Source organism: Mesoplodon bidens, assembly GCF_964165515.1.
Source record: "Mesoplodon bidens genome assembly, contig: HAP1_SCAFFOLD_159, whole genome shotgun sequence".
Classification (NCBI taxonomy): Eukaryota; Metazoa; Chordata; class Mammalia; order Artiodactyla; family Ziphiidae; genus Mesoplodon; species Mesoplodon bidens.
In genome coordinates this window covers 828,885-850,182 of record NW_027672558.1, presented here as the reverse complement: position 1 = coordinate 850,182, position 21,298 = coordinate 828,885, and the positions used below count along the sequence as shown (strand labels likewise).

General features: G+C 37.3%; 1 protein-coding gene across 1 annotated transcript in view; it reads left to right on the top strand.

The window, feature by feature from the left end:
* Positions 1-21,298, top strand: part of BRCC3 (BRCA1/BRCA2-containing complex subunit 3) — an 86,305-nt gene that overhangs the window by 16,398 nt on the left and 48,609 nt on the right. The window contains exon 7 of the mRNA XM_081259287.1: positions 547-602. Within this exon, the coding sequence (XP_081115413.1) occupies positions 547-602 (56 nt within the window). The remainder of the gene's footprint in view (positions 1-546; positions 603-21,298) is intronic.

Sequence of the window (21,298 nt, the reverse complement as noted above, 5' to 3'; positions counted from 1 at the left end):
TCAAACAAAAAGAAAATTTAACACTGCAAGTATGAATTTTGCCGATTTACCAAGTGTGTCCTCGTATTGTTGAGTACATTAGTTATATTCTCAGAATCTATGTTAATAACGAATATTCTTCATAAAATCACTCTTTTCTGAAAACATTAAAGTTTACTATCTTGAACTTCATACTTCATTTGAAATGCTTCTGGCTTTGTCATCGTAAATTTATTGTCAATATAAATAGTTGTTGCATGAGTTTGTCAGCTTCCAGAAAAGGAGTTTGAATGGTCTCATTCTTAGTTTCTTGGTTCTCATGTTTGTGAGCAATTCTCTGCTGTCACATGAACAGATGTTTGATGGTGGCCATCTCATGTTGACTGAGTATTTGATCCTTCTTACAGAAACTGATTTATGCATAGTCTATCTTTGGAGTCTCTTCTAACCTTCCACTCCCAGAGGGGCCTTTGAGTTTTAGGTTAGAGTCCACTAAATTGCTATACCTTTTTCAATATTAGTCCTCTGTGTGACCTTTCTTTTTTTCTTTTTTCTTTCTTTTTTTAGACTGGACGGGTACTCTACACTTGCTTTCAGTCCATACAGGCCCAAAAGAGCTCAGAGTAAGTATGACAGAGATATATGTATGTATTGGTGGGTTAATCTCCAGTCCAGGGAATTGATTGTTTTATTCCATTTTATTTCTCTCATTAGTAAGACACTAAGAATTCTATAGTCTGCTTATACATGTGAACATCTCTGTGAGGAATTAGAATCTCTTTAGCATCTTGGATATCAGGGATCTAGAAAGCTAGGATCATATAAGCAAGGAGTCTGTTCATTGCAGTTCCATCACCACAGACCTGTCCCACATTTCCTTTCCTGCATTATTCTAAACTGAGTTGCACTGTTACTTTCCCTTTCTCTGATGAATTGTAAAACAAAGACTGAGTGTGCAGAGTCTTATAGATTTGTATAAGCTCTTGTCTTTGTTGTGCCATAAACTTGATTTTAGAATTACAGTATCTCATTTAAATGTTTGCATAGCTTAATTTCCTCATTTAAATTCAATTCAACCTAAATTAGCAAACACAGTAACTACTATATGCCAAGCACCATGGTAGGCACCAAGGAGGCAGAGATGAAAGCCAACTTCATTATCTAATTGGGAGACAGAAACAAAGAATGCCGTATATTTTCTTCTTATAATATTTGTCAATTTATTATGATAGCATTGTTTGAAACAGCAAAGAATTGGGGAAAATAACAGATGTCTGTCAGTACAGAACTGATTAAATAAATTATGATGCATCTAAATGATGGAATAATATTCAGCTATTAAAAATATGATGCGAATTCTCTGGCGGTCCAGTGGTCAAGACTCTGCTTCCACTGCAACGGGCCTAGGTTCAATCCCTGGTCGGGGAACTAAGATCCCACATGCCACATGGCGCGACCAAAAAAAATAAGGACGCTCAGTAGTGATACATAAATATCTCCAAGATACACTGTTAAGTAAAAAAGGCAAGGTACAAGAACAGTCTGTATAGAACGCTACCATTCATATAAGGATATGGAAGAGAAATATATGCATGACACACCAGTGTACTTGCTTGGAAATACACAGAATATCTGGAAGGAAACATCAGTCACCTCAGCAGAGAGGAAGTAGGAAGGAGGTGTGGAGACTTAATTGTACCTTTACATAGCTTTGGAATGTTGAACCATACACAAGTGTTAATTTTTAAATTTTTCATCAAAGTAATAGATGCATGTGCATAAAAATATCAGATGGCACAGAATTTATGAGAAATACTGTCACTCCTCAGGGGGAACCACTTCTTTCTCCCAATTTCGTTTTTAGTTCTTCTGTTGTTTACTTTGATATCTCTAAATAATATACTTTTGATACTCTTTCTTGATTTACTAATTTTAGATATTAATTATTCTTCTTATTATGTTATCTTGGTCTCACAAATGAGGATTTAGTTCACACCACCCCATCTCCATTCTGCCCAATGTAGTTATATTACTACTTTTTGTTCTTATGTTGTTACTTTTCTAATCTTAAATAAAGTTTGCCCCTTTATTTATCCTATCAACAACAGACAATAGACAACATCTCTTGGCTCCTGAGTGTTACTTGCAGTTTTACCATAAACCTTTATATTTTCACAGTTTCAAAAATCTGTGTTCTATGTTGTAATCACAATTGTGTTTTCTGTGCTTTGTGTACTAGTTGATTCTAAGAATAGAAAACAAAATGCTTATATTGTTATGATTATATAAGTATCATTCCATGTACAACCGAGCACTATAAAGTAGTATACTATGATTCCATTTCCTTTCCTGTATAGCTTTTTGCTTTTTCATGGGGTTTTGAATGGCTTTTTTCTCCCTTATTTCTCTGACTTTGTCACCTCCCTGAGTTCCAGATTCCTAGGATTGCTCCCTAAAGCCCTCCATCTTCCTACACTAATCAGGTCTCAGCTGATGTCCTGGGGCTTTCCTTCATTATTCTCCTGGGTTGGATCCATTGTTGTCTGGATTTCATGTCATTTTTCTTGGTTCACTCTGTCATTTTGCTGTTAAAGGTCCTCTAGTAACTTCCTAAGAAAGGTGTGCATTTGAGCTAAACCTTCTGCGTCTGTGCTTGCCTGAAAATGCTTTTATTCTTCATTAATAACCTTAATGGATAAAGAATTCTAAATTGACATTTTCCCCCTCAGAACATTAAAATTGAAAAAGTGACATCAAGAGAGAAAGTGACAAAAGAGAGAGTGACATCAACAAAAATGGCAGAGTAGGAAACTTCAAAAGTCCTCCACAGGGCTTCCCTGGTGGCGCAGTGGTTGAGAGTCCACCTGCCGATGCAGGGGAAACGGGTTCATGCCCTGGTCTGGGAAGATCTCACATGCTGCTGAGTGGCTGGGCCCGTGAGCCATGGCCGCTGAGCCTGCGCGTCTGGAGCCTGTGCTCTGCAACGGGAGCGGCCACAACAATGAGAGGCCTGCGTACCGCAAGAAAAAAAACGTCCTTCACAAAAGCAGTGAATAATCTGGCAAAAACTGTCAGAATCAACTTTATTGGAACTCTAGAAACTAATTAATGTTTTATAGCAACCCAGCAAATACTAAATCAAAAAAAAAACACACCAGAATCTCAGCATTTAAGTAAATCTCTGTCAAGTCACTAGATGGCTACTAAGCTAACAGGACAAAGACCTCAGTGGCCACATATAACAAAGAATATAGACTATAAAAAATTAGTCAGGAAAGTCAATAAACACACAAACAAAATCAGATAAAACAAGCAGCAACAATAAACCCTGGGGAGGGGGTAGAATATGATTTCCATAGTTAAAATATTCGAAATGTCCAGTTTTCAACAACAACAAAAAAGGCATTCACAGAAACAAATTATGGGCTGAAAGCAGGAAAAAGAAATTAATAAAAACATTCCTGGAGGAAGCCAAGATGTTGGGCTTACTAGACAAAGACTGTCAATCAACTATTTAAAATATTCTCAAAAAGCTAAAGGAAATGATATACAAAAAACTAAAGAAAACCATGAGAATGATAGAAAATACCTAATAGAAAATATCAATAAAGAGAGAAATTATAAAAAGGAACCAAATAGGAATTCTAGAACTGAGAAGTACAATAAGGGAAGTGAAAAATTCACTAGATAGGTTCAACAGCAGGTTTGAGAAGACGAAAGAAAGAATCACCAAACTTCAAGCTAGGTGATTTGTATACATTTTCTGCCCCTTTCTCTGTCTCATCCTCTACTGGGACTCCTGTTATGAGTACACTTAGAATGTTTTAAGATGTCCCACAGGTCTCAGGCTCTTTATTTTTCTTCATTATTTCTTTCTTTCTGCTCCTCAGACTGGGTAATGTCAATTCACCTATCTTGAAGTTTGGTGATTCTTTCTTTCATCTTCTCAAACCTGCTGTTGAGATGCAAGAGGGAAGAGATATGGGAACATATGTATATGTATAACTGATTTCACTTTGTTATAAAGCAGAAACTAACACACCATCATAAAGCAATTATACTCCAATAAAGATGTTAAAATAAATAAATAAATAAGAACTCTGGGGGGGAAAAAAAAAGAAATAATGGTCCAAAACATCCCAAATTTGTGACAGGCATGACCAATATACATCCAAGAATCTCAACTCCAAGCAGGATAAACTCAAGATGATCCACACTGAGATATAATCAGTGTCAGAAGCCAAAGACAATCTTGAATGCAATAAGAGAGAAGTGACTCATTACATACAAGGGATTCTCAGTAAGATTGAGGGGCAGTTTCTCATCAGAAACCAGGGAGGCCAAAAGGCAGTGGGTTGACATATTCAAATACTGATTTAGGAAAACAAACAAACAAACCCAACAACAGCAACAGCAGCAACAACAAGAAAACAACTACCAAGCAAGAATTCTGTATCTGGCAAAACTATCCTTTATGAACGAAAGAGATATTAAGACATTCCCAGGTAAACAAAAACTGAGAGAGTTTTGTCACTAGTAGACCTGCCCTATGAGAAATGCTACAGGGAGTCCTTCAGGCTGAAATAAAAGGACACTAGACAATAACTTAAATCCACACAAAGAAATAACACCAGAAAGGTAACTATATAGTTAAATACAAAAGTCAGTATTAATGTATTTTCAGTTTGTAACTCCCTTTTCCCCCCTTTGTGATTCAAAAGACAACTACATAAAGCAACAGTTAGAAATCTAAGTTGATAGACACATTGTATAAAGATGTAATTTGTAATAATAACACAAAAGTATGGGAATAGAGCTATGCAGGAACATTGTGTATTTGATTAAAACTAAGTATTAATTTGAACTAAAGTGTTAATTGTAATTTCCAGGGAAACCATTAAGAAAATAGAGATATATAGTAGAGAGAGAAAGGAAGGAAGGAAGCAAAACAGTATACTAGAAAATGTCTTTCTAATACAAAAGGCGGTAAGGAAGAATTGAGGAACAAAAAATGATATACGACATAACAATTATAAACATATATGCACCTAACAAAAGAACCCCAAAATGTATCACAAAAATTGACAGAACTGAAGGGAGAGGTAGACAGTTCAACAGTACTAGTGGGAGACTTCAACACCCCACTTTCCTTAAAGGATAGAACAATTAGAAAAAAAATAATGAAACAGAAGACTTGAACAACACTATAAACAAACTATACCTAATAGTCACATACAGAATTCACCCAGCAACAGCTGAATACACTTCCTTCCCAAGTGCACATAAAACATTCTCCAGGATAAACCACATGTTAGTTCACAAAACAGGTCTCAATTTTTTTTTAATATATTTTTTTATTAGTTTCTGCTTTATAACAAAGTGAATCAGTCATACATATACATCTGTTCCCACATCCCTTCCCTCATGCATCTCCCTCCCTCCCACCCTCCCCATCCCACCCCTCCAGGCGGTCACAAAGCACCGAGCTGATCTCCCTGTGCTATGCGGCTGCTTCCCACTAGCTATCTACCTTACGTTTGGTAGTGTATATATGTCCATGCCTCTCTTTCGCTTTGTCACAGCTTACCCTTCCCCCTCCCCATATCCTCAAGTCCATTCTCAAGTAGGTCTGTGTCTTTATTCCCGTTTTACCCCTAGGTTCTTCATGACATTTTTTTTTAAAAATTCCGTATATATGTGTTAGCATACGGTATTTGTCTTTCTCTTTCTGACTTACTTCACTCTGTATGACAGACTCTAGGTCCATCCACCTCATTACAAATAGCTCAGTTTCGTTTCTTTTTATGGCTGAGTAATATTCCATTGTATATATGTGCCACATCTTCTTTATCCTTTCATCCGATGATGGACACTTAGGTTGTTTCCAGCTCCGGGCTATTGTGAATAGAGCTACAATGAACATTTTGGTACATGTCTCTTTTTGAATTATGGTTTTCTCAGGGTATATGCCTAGTAGTGGGATTGCTGGGTCATATGGTAGTTCTATTTTTAGTTTTTTAAGGAACCTCCATACTGTTCTCCATAGTGGCTGTACCAATTCACATTCCCACCAGCAGTGCAAGAGTGTTCCCTTTTTTCCACACCCTCTCCAGCATTTATTGTTTCTAGATTTCTTGATGATGGCCATTCTGACTGGTGTGAGATGATATCTCATTGTAGTTTTGATTTGCATTTCTCTAATGATTAATGATATTGAGCATTCTTTCATGTGTTTGTTGGCAGTCTGTATATCTTCTTTGGAGAAATGCCTATTTAAGTCTTCTGCCCATTTTTGGATTGGGTTGTTTGTTTTTTTGCTATTGAGCTGCATGAGCTGTTTATAAATTTTGGAGATTAATCCTTTGTCAGTTGCTTCATTTGCAAATATTTTCTCCCATTCTGAGGGTTGTCTTTTGGTCTTGTTTATGGTTTCCTTTGCTGTGCAAAAGCTTTGAAGTTTCATTAGGTCCCATTTGTTTATCTGTGTTTTTATTTCCATTTCTCTAGGAGGTGGGTCCAAAAGGATCTTGCTGTGATTTATGTCATAGAGTGTTCTACCTATGTTTTCCTCTAAGAGTTTGATAGTTTCTGGCCTTACATTTAAGTCTTTAATCCATTTTGAGCTTATTTTTGTGTATGGTGTTAGGGAATGATCTAATCTCAAACTCTTACATGTCCCTGTCCAGTTTTCCCAGCACCACTTATTGAAGAGGCTGTCCTTTCTCCACTGTACATTCCTGCCTCCTTTATCAAAGATAAGTTGGCCATACAGGTCTCAATTTTTGAAGACTGGAATCATACAAAGCATCTTCTACAAAAATGGAATGGAATCTGAAATCAGTTACAGAAGGAAAGCTGGAAAACTCACAAATATGTGGAAATTAAAAAACATGCTCTTAAACAACCAGTGTTTAAGAGAAAGAAGAGGGCTTCCCTGGTGGCGCAGTGGTTGAGAGTCCGCCTGCCGATGCAGGGGACACGGGTTCGTGCCCCGATCCCGGAAGATCCCACATGCCGCGGAGCGGCTGGGCCCGCGAGCCATGGCCGCGGAGCCTGTGTGTCCGGAGCCTGTGCTCCGCGACGGGAGAGGCCACAGCAGTGAGAGGCCCGCGTACAGCAAAAAAAAAAAAAAAAAAAATGTTAAAAAAAAAAAAAAGAGAAAGAAGAAATCACAAGATAAATTAGAAAATACTTTGAGACTAATGACAATGAAAACACAACATACCAAGATTTATGGGATGCAGCAAAAGCAGTGCTCAGAGGGGAATTTATAGCTATACATGCCTACTTTAAAAAAGAAATACCTCAAATCAGTATTTAAGGTATTTCTAACTACGCTTTAAGGAACTAGAAAAAGAAATGCAAACTAAATTCAAAGCAGTTAGAAGGAAGGAAATAATAGAGTGAAGACAAACAAAATAGGGAATACAGAAACAATAGAAACAAAGAAACCAGAAGTTAGTTCTTTGAAAAGATCAACAAAATTGACATATCTTTAGCTAGACAGACAAAAAGATGAGAGAAGAACCAAATAACTAAAATCTGAATTAAAAGTAGGGACGTTACTACCAACTTTACAGAAATAAAAAAATGGTTATAAGGTAAAACCAAACAATTGTTAGATAACCTAAATGAAGTGGACAAATTCCTAGAAACACACAAATTGTCAAAACTGGCTCAAAAAGAAATAGAAAACCTGAACAGACCTATAAAAATTAAATAGATTGAATCAGTATTCAAAAACATCTCAACAAAGAAAACTCCAAGACCACATGACTACACTGGTTAATTCTGCCACACATTTAAAGAAGGATTAACACTAATCCTTCTCAAACTCTCCAAAAATAGAAGAGAATGGAGCACTTCTAACTCATCTTTGAGACCAGTATTACCCTGATACCAAAGCCAGACAAAGATATCACCAAAAAAATATTACAAAGTGATATTCACTATGAATACAGATGCAAAAATCCTCAACAAAATCCTACCATACTGAATCCAATAGTGCATTAAAAGGATTATACACTATGATCAAGTGGGATTTATCCCTGGCATAGAAGTGAGGTTCAACATAAGAAAATCAATTGATTAATATTCCACATTAATAGAATGAAGGAAAAAGCCCACGACTGATGCACAAAAAGCAAAATTTCAACATCCTTCCATTATAAAAACACTCAGAAAACTAGGAATCTAGGGAACATTCCTCAACATTTTTGGGCTTTTATGAAAACCCACAGCTAACAGTTTACTCAGTGGTGAAAAGCTTTCTCCCATAAGATGAGGAACAAGACAAGGATGCCCACTTTCACCACTGTTATTCAATATTTTACTGGTAGTTCTAGCCAAAACAATTAGGCAGAAAAAGAAATAAAAGGCATCTAAATTGGAAAGTAAGAAGTAAAACTATGTATTTGCAGATCATGTGATCCTATATATAGACAATCTGAAAGAAAGCCCCCAAAGCTACTAGAGTTGATAAATGAGTTCAGCAAGGTTGCAGTGTTCAAAATCAGTGCACAAAATCAGTGTGTATTTCTACACACCAGCAATGAACAATGTAAAAAATAAAATTAAATCCAATTACGACAGCATACAAAATAATAAAATACCTAGGAAAAAATTTAACCAAGAATGGGAAAGACTTTTAAAGTTAAAACTAGAATACATTGGTGAAAGAAAAAACACCTAAATAAATCAAAAGATTTCCCTTGCTCATGGATTGGAAGACCCTATATTGTTAAGATGACAGTACTTCCCAAAGATCCAATAAAATCTGTATTAAAATTCCAATGGCCCTTTTTACAAAAATGGAAAAGATGATCCTAAAATTCATAAGGAATTGCAAGGTGCCCTGAATAGTGAAAATAATATCGAGAAAGAAGAATAAAGTTGGAGGAATCACACTTACAGATTTCAGAACTTACTACAAAGCTTCACTAACCAAAACTTTGTGGACCTGGCATAAGCAGAGACACAGAGACCAATGGAATAAAATTGAGAGTCCACAAATAAACCTGCATATCTATGGCCTACTGATTTTCAACAAGGGTGCTGATGTCATTCAATGAGGAAAGAAGAGTCTGTTCAACAAGTGGTGCTGGGACAACTTGTTATCCACATACATTATATATAAAAATAGGCTCAAAATAGATCAATGACCTAAATGAGCTAAAACTATAAAATGCTTATAAGAAAACATAGGGGTAAATCTTCATGATGTTGGATTTGGTAATGGATTCTTAGATATGACACCAAAAGCATGAGTAACAAAAGAAAGCAGATAAATTGGATTCCATAAAAACTAAAATCTTTTGGGCTTCCCTGGGGGCTCAGTGGTTAAGAATCTGCCTGCCAATGTGGGGACACGGGTTCAAGCCCTGGTCCAGGAAGATCCCACATGCCGCAGGGCAACTAAGCCCATGAGCCTCAACCACTGAGCCTTTGCTCTAGAGCCCACAAGCCACAGCTCCTGAAGCCCATGTGCCTAGAGCCCATGCTCCACAACAAGAGAAGCCACCACAATGAGAAGCCCGTGCACCACAAGGAAGAGTAGCCCCCACTCGCTGCAATTAGAGAAAGCCCATGAGCAGCAACAAAGACCCAACACAGCCAAAAATAAATTAATAAATTTATAAAAAATAAAACAAACACTAAAATATTTTCTGCATCAAAAGACATTATCAAGAAAGTGCAAGGACAACCTACAGGATAGGAGAAAATATATGCAAATCTTAATATCTGAATGGGTCTAGTATCCGGAATATATAAGGACCTCTAGCAGCTCAGCAACTAAATGACAACTCAATTTAAAAATGGGCACAGGACTTGAATAGACATTTCTCCAAAGGAGATGTACAAAAAAGGCCAACAAGCACACGAAAAGATGCTCAACATCATTAGTCATTTGGAAAATGCAAATCAAAACTATAACAAGATACCACCTTATATTCACTGAGTTGACTATAATTTTAAAAATGGAGAATAACAAGTGTTGACAAAGATGTGGAGAAATTGGAACCTACAGACATTGTTGGTGGGGAATGTAAAATGGTGAGGCTGCTGTGGAAAACAGTTTTTTGGGGGGAGGTTTTTCATATGAGAATTCATATGACCTAGCAACTCTATTCCTAGGTATATACCAAAAAGAATTGAAAACAGGTACTCAAACACTTGTACATGAATATTCATAGCAGCAGTGTTCACAGTAGCCAAGAGTTGGAAACAACCCAAATGTCCATCAACTGATGAATGGATAAACAAAATTTAGTATATCCATTGAATTGGACTATCACTCATAAAAAAACATACTATGACATGGAGGAATCTTGAAAACATTATGCTAAGTAAAAGAAGCCAAACAAAACAACAGGTCACATATTGTATGATTTCATTTATATGAAGTATCCAGAATAGAGACAGAAAGCAGATTGGTGGTTGGCATGGTTTGGCCGGAGGGAAGGATGGGGAGCAGCTGCTTTAATTGATACAGGGTTTTACTTTGGGGTGATGAAAACGTTTTAGAACTAGATAGGGATTGTCGTCCTACAACATTGTAAATGTACTACATTCTACTGAAATGTTCCCTAGTTAAAATTATTAATTTAATTTTATGTGAATTTCACCTCAATTTTAAAAAATGGACAAAAGACTCGAGTAGACATTTCTCCAAGGAAGATATACAAATGGCCAATAAACACAAAAACAGCTGCCCAATATCAGTAGTCTTTAGGGAAATGCAAATAAAAACCGCAATGAGATACTGTTTCTCACCAACTAGGATGGCTATAATTATTTTTTTAAAGGAAAATAATGTGTTGCTGAGGATGTGGAGAAAAGGAACCTTGATCCATTGTAGGGGGGAATCTAGAATGGTTCAGATGCTGTGAAAAAGTTTGGTGATTCCTCAAAAATGTATACATTGAATTACTATATGACCTAGCAATTCCACTCCTAGGTATGTAGCAGAGATAGTTGAAAACAGGTGTTCAAACAAAAACGTGTACTTGAATATTCATAGCATCATTGTCCATAAAAAGACAAAGAGCAGAACTAACCCAGATGTCCATCAGCTGATAAGTGAATAAACAAGATGTAGTATATGTAGCCATACAATGGAATTTTCTGTCATAAAGGTAAATGAAGTACTGATAAATGCTGTAATCCTGAATACATGCTAAGTGAAAGAAGCCTGATGCAAAAGGCCACATGTGGTATGAAATGTCCAGGATAGGCAAGTCTGTAGAGACAAAAATTAGAGGAGAGAGGTAAACAGGGAGTATATTAGTTTGCTAGGGCTGCCATAAAAAATACCACCAAATGGCTTAAACAACAGAAATTTATCTTCTCACAGTTCTGGATGCAGTAAGGCCAAGATCAAGGTGCCGGCAGATTTGGTTTCTTCTGAGACCTCTTCGTGGCTTGCAGATGGCTGCCTTCTCACTGTGTCCTCACATGGACTTTCCTCTGTACATGTGCATCCCTGGGGTCATTTTGCATGTCCAAATTTCTCCTTGTAAGGACAACAGTCAGATTGGATTTGCATCCAACCTTAACAGCCTCATTTTATTTTAATCATCTCTTCAAAGGCTCTATCTCCAAATACAGTCACATTCTGACGTACTGGGGCTTAGGGTTTCAACATACGAATTCGGGGGGGACACAATTCAGACCATAACAGGGAGCAACTGCTTAATATGTATGGGCTTTCTTTTTGGGGTGATGAAAATATTACAGTATTATGTAACAGTAATGGTTGCACAGCATTGTGAATGTACAAGTCCCTGAATCACACACTTTAAAATGGTTAAAGTGGTGAATTTTACGTTCTCTGAATTTTACCTCAAAAAGAAGTCCTTAGAAGTAGAGCTTGGTGCTGAAAAGTCTCCTCTCCCCACTTCTAACTTTGTGCTGGAAGTCTTAGTTCAATAAAGCAAGAAATAAAAGGCATATAGACTGGAAAAAAACTAATCCCCATTTGCATAAGACATGGTTATCTGCACAAAAAAATCCCAAGGAATCTATAAAGAAATTCCTAGAACTAATAAGTGAGTGAAGTGATGTCACAGGATGCAATGTCAAGACAAAAAAGCAATATTTCTTGCTTGTAGATTTTTTGATGATGGCCATTCTGATCCGTGTGAGATGATACCTGATTGTAGTTTTGATTTGCATTTCTCTAATGATTAGTGATGTTGAGCATCCTTTCATGTGTTTGTTGGCAATCTGTATATCTTCTTTGGAGAAATGTCTATTTAGGCCTTCTGCCCATTTTTGGATTGGGTTGTTTGTTTTTTGGATATTGAGCTGCATGAGCTGCTTCTAAATTTTGGAGATTAATCCTTTGTCAGTTGCTTTGCTTGCAAATATTTTCTCCCATTCTGAGGGTTGTCTTTTGGTCTTGTTTATGGTTTCCTTTACTGTGCAAAAGCTTTTAAGTTTCATTAGGTCCCATTTGCTTATTTTTGTTTTTATTTCCATTTCTCTAGGAGGTGGGTCAAAAAGGATCTTGCTGTGATTTATGTCATAGAGTGTTCTGCCTATGTTTTTTCCTCTAAGAGTTTTACAGTGTCTGGCCTTACATTTAGGTCATTAATCCATTTTGAGTTTATTTTTGTGTATGGTGTTAGGGAGTGCTCTAATTTTATTCTTTTACATGTAGCTGTCCAGTTTTCCCAGCACCACTTACGGAAGAGGCTGTCTTTTCTCCATTGTATATTCTTTCCTCCTTTATCAAAGATAAGGTGACCATATGTGCATGGGTTTATCTCTGGGCTTTCTATCCTGTTCCATTGATCTATATTTCTGTCTTTGTGCCAGTACCATACTGTCTTGATGGAGAACAGTATGGAGGTTCCTTAAAATACTAAAAATAGAACTACCATACGACCCAGCAATCCTACTACTGGGCATATACCCTGAGAAAACCATAATTCAAAAAGAGTCATATAACACAATGTTCATTGCAGGACAATTTACAATAGCCAGGACATGGAAGCAACCTAAGTGTCCATCGACAGATGAATGGATAAAGAGGATGTGGCACATATATACAATGAAATATTACTCAGCCATAAAAAGAAACGAAATTTGAGTTATTTGTAGTGAGGTGGATGGACCTAGAGTTTGTCATACAGAGTGAAGTAAGTCAGAAAGAGAAAAACAAACACCGTATGCTAACACATATATATGGAATCAAAAAAAAAACAGTTCTGAAGAACCTAGGGGCAGGACAGGAATAAAGACACAGATGTAGAGAATGGACTTGAGGACATGGGGAGGGGGAAAGGCAAGCTTGGACGAAGGGAGAGAGTCGCATGGACATATCTACACTACTAAATGTAAAATAGATAGCTAGTGGGAAGCAGCCGCATAGCACAGGGAGATCAGCTCTGTGCTTTGTGACCACGTAGAGGGGTGGGATAGGAAGGGTGGGAGGGAAACGCAAGAGGGAGGGGATATGGGGATATGTGTATAAATATAGCTGATTCACTTTGTTATACAGCAGAAACTAACACAACATTGTAAAGCAATTATACTCCAATAAAGATGTTTAAAAAATAGCAATATTTCTATATGCCAGCAATAGAAAATTAGAAACAAAAATTTTTTTTTTTTTTTTTTAGAAGATGTTGGGGGTAGGAGGTTTTTTTTATTATTAATTAATTAATTTATTTTTGCTGTGTTGCGTCTTCATTCCTGTGTGAGGGCTTTCTCTAGTTGTGGCAAGCAGGGGCCACTCTTCATCGCGGTGCGCGGGCCTCTCACTATCGCGGCCTCTTGTTGCGGAGCACAGGCTCCAGACGCGCAGGCTCAGTAGTCGTGGCTCACGGGCCTAGTTGCTCCGCGGCATGTGGGATCCTCCCAGACCAGGGCTCGAACCCGTGTCCCCTGCATTAGCAGGCAGATTCTCAACCACTGCGCCACCAGGGAAGCCCAAGAAACAAAATTTTAACACAGTACTACAAAAAATTAAACAGGTGTAAATTTATCAAAATCTATCAAATCTTTATGCTGAAAACCACAGAACATTGATGAAAGAAATCAAAGAAAACCTAATTAAATGGAAAGACATACCATGTTTATGGATTGGAAGACTCAACATAGTAAAAATTTCAGTGCTCCTCAAATTAATCTATGGGTTTAGAGCAATAGCAGTCAAAATTTCAGCAAGACTTTTTTGTAGAAACAGACAAACAGATTCTAAAATTTATATGAAAAGGCAAAGGAACTTGAATACTTTAAACAATTTTGAAAAGGAAGAATAAAATTTGGAGGAATAGTCTAACAGTTAGACTACCATATACAAAATAAACGTCAATCTAAACCTCATACCAAAAAAAAATTAAAAGGAATCATAGATCGAAATAGAAATAAGAGTGTGAAAAGTTTTAGAGGAAAATGTAGAAAATCTGTATGATATTGGGCTTGCCAACAAGTTCTTATTCTTGGAACCAAAAGCATTTTTCCAGTAACTTATTTAAAAGACAGAAATAGAGTCACAGACATAGAAAACAAAGTTATGGTTACCTGGGGGGGGGAAGGGGGATGGGAGGGATAAATTGGGAGATTGGGATTGACGTATACAGACTAATATATATATATATATATGTATATATATATATGTAAAATAGATAACTAATAAGGACCTACTGTATAGCACGGGGACCTCAATAGTCTGTAATGACCTATATGGGAAAAGTATCTAAAAAAGAATGGATATATGTATGTGTATAACTGACTCACTTTATTGTACAGCAGAAACTAATACAACATTGTACATCAACTATACTCCAATAAAAATTTAAAAAAGCATTTTCCATAAAAGACACTTGATGAACAAGACTTCATCAAAATTAAAAACTTTACTGAGTGAAAGAAACTAAAGAAAATGAAAAGACTGGCTACAGTGTGAGTGAAAATATTTCAAATCACATGTCTGACAATAGACTTGTATCTATAATATATAAAGAACTCTCAAAACTCAACAATAAGAAAAGTATACAACCCAATTAAAAAATGGGCAAAAGACATGAGCAGATGCTTCACCAACAAGTATGTAAGAATGGCAAATAGATTTTTAATCACGGGAAGATGGCGGAAGAGTAAGACGCAGAGATCACCTTCCTCCCCACGGATACATAAGAAATACACCTACACGTGGAAATGCTCCTATAGAACACCCACTGATCACTGGCAGAAGACCTCAGACCTCCCAAAAGCCGTGTGGATGAAAGGCTCTTGGTGCTCCAGCCAGGAGTCAGTGCTGTGCCTCTGAGGTGGGAGAGCCAACTTCAGGACACTGGTCCACAAGAGACCGCCCAGCTCCACATAATATCAAATGGCGAAAATCACCCAGAGATCTTCATCTCAATGCCAAGACCCACCTTAACTCAACGACCAGCAAACTACAGTGCTGGACACCCTATGCCAAACAACTAGCAAGACAGGAACACAGCCCCATCCATTAGCAGAGAGGCTGCCTAAAATCATAATCAGGCCACAGACACCCCAAAACATACCACCAGATGTTGACCTGCCCACCAGAAAGACAACATCCAGCCTCATCCACCAGAACACAGGCACTACTACCCTCCACCAGGAAGCCTACACAACCCACTGAACCAACCTTAGCCACTGGGGACAGACACCAAAACCAACGGGAACTACGAACCTGCAGCCTGCAAAAAGGAGACCCCAAACACAGTAAGATAAGCAAAATGAGAAGACAGAAAAACACACAGCAGATGAAGGAGCAAGGTAAAAACCCAGCAGACTTAAGAAATGAAGAGGAAATAGGCAGTCTACCTGAAAAAGAATTCAGAATAATGATAGTAAAGATGATCCAAAATCTTGGAAATAGACTAGAAAAAACGCAAGAAACATTTAACAAGGACCTAGAAGAACTAAAGAGGAAACAAGCAATGATGAACAACACAGCACATGAAATTAAAAATACTCCAGAAGGGATCAATAGCAGAATAACTAAGGCAGAAGAACGGATAAGTGACCTGGAAGATAAAATAGTGGAAATAACTACTGCAGAGCAGAATAAAGAAAAAAGAATGAAAAAAACTGAGGACAGTCTCAGAGACCTCTGGGACAACATTAAACACACCAACATTCGAATTATAGGGGTCCCAGAAAAGAAGAGAAAAAGAAAGGGACTGAGAAAATATTTGAAGAGATTATAGTTGGAAACTTCCCTAATATGGGAAAGGAAATAGTTAAGTCCAGGAAGCACAGAGAGTCCCATACAGGATAAATCCAAGGAGAAACACGCCAAGACACATATTAAACTATCAAAAATTAAATACAAACAAAACATATTAAAAGCAGCAAGGGAAAAACAACAAATAACACACAAGGGAAACCCCATAAGGTTAACAGCTGATCTTTCAGCAGAAACTTTGCAAGCCAGAAGGGAGTGGCAGGACATGTTTAAAGTGATGAAGGAGAAAAACCTACAACCAAAATTACCCAGCAAGGATCTCATTCAGATTTGATGGAGAAATTAAAACGTTTACAGACAAGCAAAGGCTGAGAGAGTTCAGCATCACCAAACCAGCTTTACAACAAATGCTAAAGGAACTTCTCTAGGCAAGAAACACAACAGAAGGAAAAGACCTACAATAACAAACCCAAAACAGTTAAGAAAATGGGAATAGGAACATACATATCGATAATTACCTTAAATGTAAATTGATTAAATGCTCCCACCAAAAGACAGACTGGCTAAATGGATACAAAAACAAGACCTGCTGTCTACAAGAGACCCACTTCAGACCTAGGGACACATACAGACTGACAATGAGGGGATGGAAAACGATATTCCATGCAAATGGAAACCAAAAGAAAGCTGGAGTAGCAGTTCTCATATCAGACAAAATAGACTTTAAAATAAAGACTATTAGAAGAGACAAAGAAGGACACTACATAATGATCAAGGGATCGATCCAAGAAGAAGATATAACAATTGTAAATATTTATGCACCCAACAGAGGAGCACCTCAATTCATAAGGCAAATACTAACAGCCATAAAAGGGGAAATCGACAGTAACACATTCATAGTAGGGGACTTTAACACCCCACTTTCACCAATGGACAGATCATCCAAAATGAAAATAAATAAGGAAACACAAGCTTTAAATGATACATTAAACAAGATGGACTTAATTGATATTTATAGGACATTCCATCCAAAAACAACAGAATACACATTTTTCTCAAGTGCTCGTGGAACATTCTCCAGGATAGATATCTTGGGTCACAAATCAAGCCTTGGTAAATTTAAGAAAATTGAAATTGTATCAAGTATCTTTTCCGACCACAACGCTATGAGACCAGATACCAATTACAGGAAAAGATCTGTAAAAAATACAAACACATGGAGGCTGAACAATACACTACTCAATAACGAAGTGATCACTGAAGAAATCAAAGAGGAAATTTTAAAATACCTAGAAACAAATGACAATGGAGACATGACAACCCCAAACTTATGGGATGCAGCAAAAGCAGTTCTAAGAGGGAAGTTTATAGCAATACAATCCCACCTTAAGAAACAGGAAACATCTCAAATAAACAACCTAACCTTGCACCTAAAGCAATTAGAGAAAGAGCAGCCCCCCCAAAGTTAGCAGAAGGAAAGAAATCATAAAGATCAGATCAGAAATAAATGAAAAAGAAATGAAGGAAACGATACCAAAGATCAATAAAACTAAAAGCTGGTTCTTTGAGAAGATAAGCAAAATTGATAAACCATTAGCCAGACTCATCAAGAAAAAAATGGAGAAAAATCAATAGAATTAGAAATGAAAAAGGAGAAGCAAAAACGGACACTGCAGAAATACAAAAGATCATGAGAGATTACTACAAGCAACTCTGTACCAATAAAATGGACAACCTGGAAGAAATGGACAAATTCTTAGAAAAGCACAACCTTCCGAGACTGAATCAGGAAGAAATAGAGAATATGAACAGAACAATCACAAGCACTGAAATTGAAACTGTGATGAAAAATCTTCCAACAAACAAAAGCCCAGGACCAGATGGCTTCACAGGCGAATTCTATCAAACATTTAGAGAAGAGCTAACACCTATCCTTCTCAAACTCTTCCAAAATATAGCAGAGGGAGGAACACTCCCAAACTCATTCTACGAGGCCACCATCACCCTGATACCAAAACCAGACAAAGATGTCACAAAGAAAGAAAACTACAGGCTAATATCACTGATGAACATACATGCAAAAACCTCAACAAAATACTAGCAAACAGAATCCAACAGCACATTAAAAGGATCATACACCATGATCAAGTGGGGTTTATTCCAGGAATGCAAGGATTCTTCAATATACGCAAATCAATCAAAGTGATACACCATATTAACAAATTGAAGGAGAAAAACCATATGATCATCTCAATAGATGCAGAGAAAGCTTTTGACAAATTTCAACACCCATTTATGATAAAAGCCCTGCAGAAAGTAGGCATAGAGCGAACTTTCCTCAATATAATAAAGGCCATATATGACAATCCCACAGCCAACATCGTAGTCAATGGTGAAAAACTGAAACCATTTCCACTAAGATAAGGGACAAGACAAGGTTGCCCACTCTCACCACTCTTATTCAACATAGTTTTGGAAGTCTTAGCCACAGCAATCAGAGAAGAAAAGGAAATAAAAGGAATCCAAATCAGAAAAGAAGAAGTAAAGCTGTCACTGTTTGCAGATGACATGATACTATACATAGATAATCCTAAAGATGGTACCAGAAAACTACTAGAGCTAATCAATGAATTTGGTAAAGTAGCAGGATACAAAATTAATGCACAGAAATCTCTGGCATTCCTATACACTAATGATGAAAAATCTGAAAGTGAAATTAAGAAAACACTCCCATTTACCACTGCAACAAAAAGAATAAAATAGGAATAAACCTACCTAAGGAGACAAAAGACCTGTATGCAGAAAATTATAAGACACTGATGAAAGAAATTAAAGATGATACAAATAGATGGAGAGATATACCATGTTCTTGGATTGGAAGAATCAACATTGTGAAAATGACTCTACTACCCGAAGCAATCTACAGATTCAATGCAATCCCTATCAAACTACCACTGGCATTTTTCACAGAACTAGAACAAAAAATTTCACAATTTGTATGGAAACACAAAAGACCCTGAATAGCCAAAGCGATCTTGAGAACGAAAAACGGAGCTGGAGGAATCAGGCTCCCTGACTTCAGACTATATTGCAAAGCTACAGTAATCAAGACAGTATGGTACTGGCACAAAAACAAATATAGATCAATGGAACAGGATAGAAAGCTCAGAGATAAACCCACGCACATATGGTCACCTTATCTTTGATAAAGGAGCCAAGAATACACAGTGGAGAAAAGACAGGGTCTTCAATAAGTGGTGCTGGGAAAAGTGGACAGGTACATGTAAAAGTATGAGATTAGAACACTTCCTAACACCATACACAACAATAGGCTCAAAATGGGTTAAAGACCTAAATGTAAGGCCAGAAACTATCAAACTCTTAGAGGAAAACCTAGGTAGAACACTCTATGACATAAATCACAGCAAGATTCTTTTTGAACCACCTCCTAAAGAAATGGAAATAAAATCAAAAATAAACGAATGGGACCTATTGAAACTTAAAAGCTTTTGCACAGCAAAGGAAACCATAAACAAGACCAAAAGACAACCCTCAGAATGGGAGAAAATATTTGCAAGTGAAGCAACTGACAAAGGATTAATCTTCAAAATTTACAAGCAGCTCATGCAGCTCAATATCAAAAAAAAAAACAAACCCAATCCAAAGATGGGCAGAAGACCTAAACAGAGATTTCTCCAAAGAAAATATACAGATTGCCAACAAACACATGAAAGAATGCTCAACCTCATTAATCATTAGAGAAATGCAAATCAAAAGTACAGTGAGATATCATCTCACAGCGGTTAGAATGGCCATCATCAAAAAATCTAGAAACAATAAATGCTGGAGAGGGTGTAGATAAAAGGGATCCCTCTTGCACTGTTGGTGGGAATGTAAATTGATACAGCCACTATGGAGAACAGTATGGAGGTTCCTTTAAAAACTACAAATAGAACTACCATCTGACCCAGCAATCCCACTACTGGGCAGATACCCTGAGAAAACCATAATTCAGAAAGAGTCATGGGGCTTCCCTGGTGGCATAGTGGTTGAGAATTTGCCTCCCAATGCAGGGCACACGGGTTCGAGCCCTGGTCTGGGAAGATCCCACATGCAACGGAGCAACTAGGCCCGTGGGCCACAACTACTGAGCCTGCACGTCTGGAGCTTGTGCTCCGCAACAAGAGAGGCCGCGATAGTGAGAGGCCCACACACCGCGGTGAAGAGTGGTCTCCGCTTGCCACAAGTAGGTGAAGCCCTTGCACAGAAACAAAGACCCAACACTGCAAAAATAAATAAATTAATTAATAAACTCATACCCCCAACATCTTCTAAAAAAAAAAAGAGTCATGTACCAAAATGTTCATCGCAGCTCTGTTTACAATAGCCAGGAGATGGAAGCAACCTAAGTGTCCATCATCAGATGAATGGATAAAGAAGATGTGGCACATATATACAATGGAATATTACTCAGCCATACAAAGAAACGAAATTGAGTTATTTGTAGTGAGGTGGATGGACCTAGAGTGTGTCATACAGAGTGAAGTAAGTCAGAAAGAAGAAGACAAATACCGTATGCTAACACATATATATGGGATCTATGAAAAAAAATGTCATGAGGAACCTAGGGTTAAGACGGGAATAAAGACACAGACCTACTAAAGAATGGACTTGAGGATATGGGGAGGGGGAAGGGTAAGCTGTGACAAAGTGAGAGAGTGGCATGGACATATATACACTACCAAACGTAAAATATATAGCTAGTGGGAAGCAGCTGCATAGCACAGGGAGATCAGCTTAGTGCTTTGTGACTACCTAGAGGGGTGGGATAGGGAGGGTGGGAGGGAGGGAGACGCAAGAGGGAAGAGATATGGGAACATATGTATATGTATAACTGATTCACTTTGTTATAAAGCAGAAACTAACACACCATTGTAAAGCAATTATACTCCAATAAAGATGTTAAAAAAAAGAATTTAATTAGACAAATTCACAGAATTGTGTATACTGGGGTACTAATAGTTAAATTGGTATAATAGCTTAAATTGGAGACAAGCTAAATTGTATTGGCTAAATTATGGAATATCCATATAATGGAATATTAATTAGTCAGTATTTTTACATTGATAAGTGCTCCTGATCTATTGT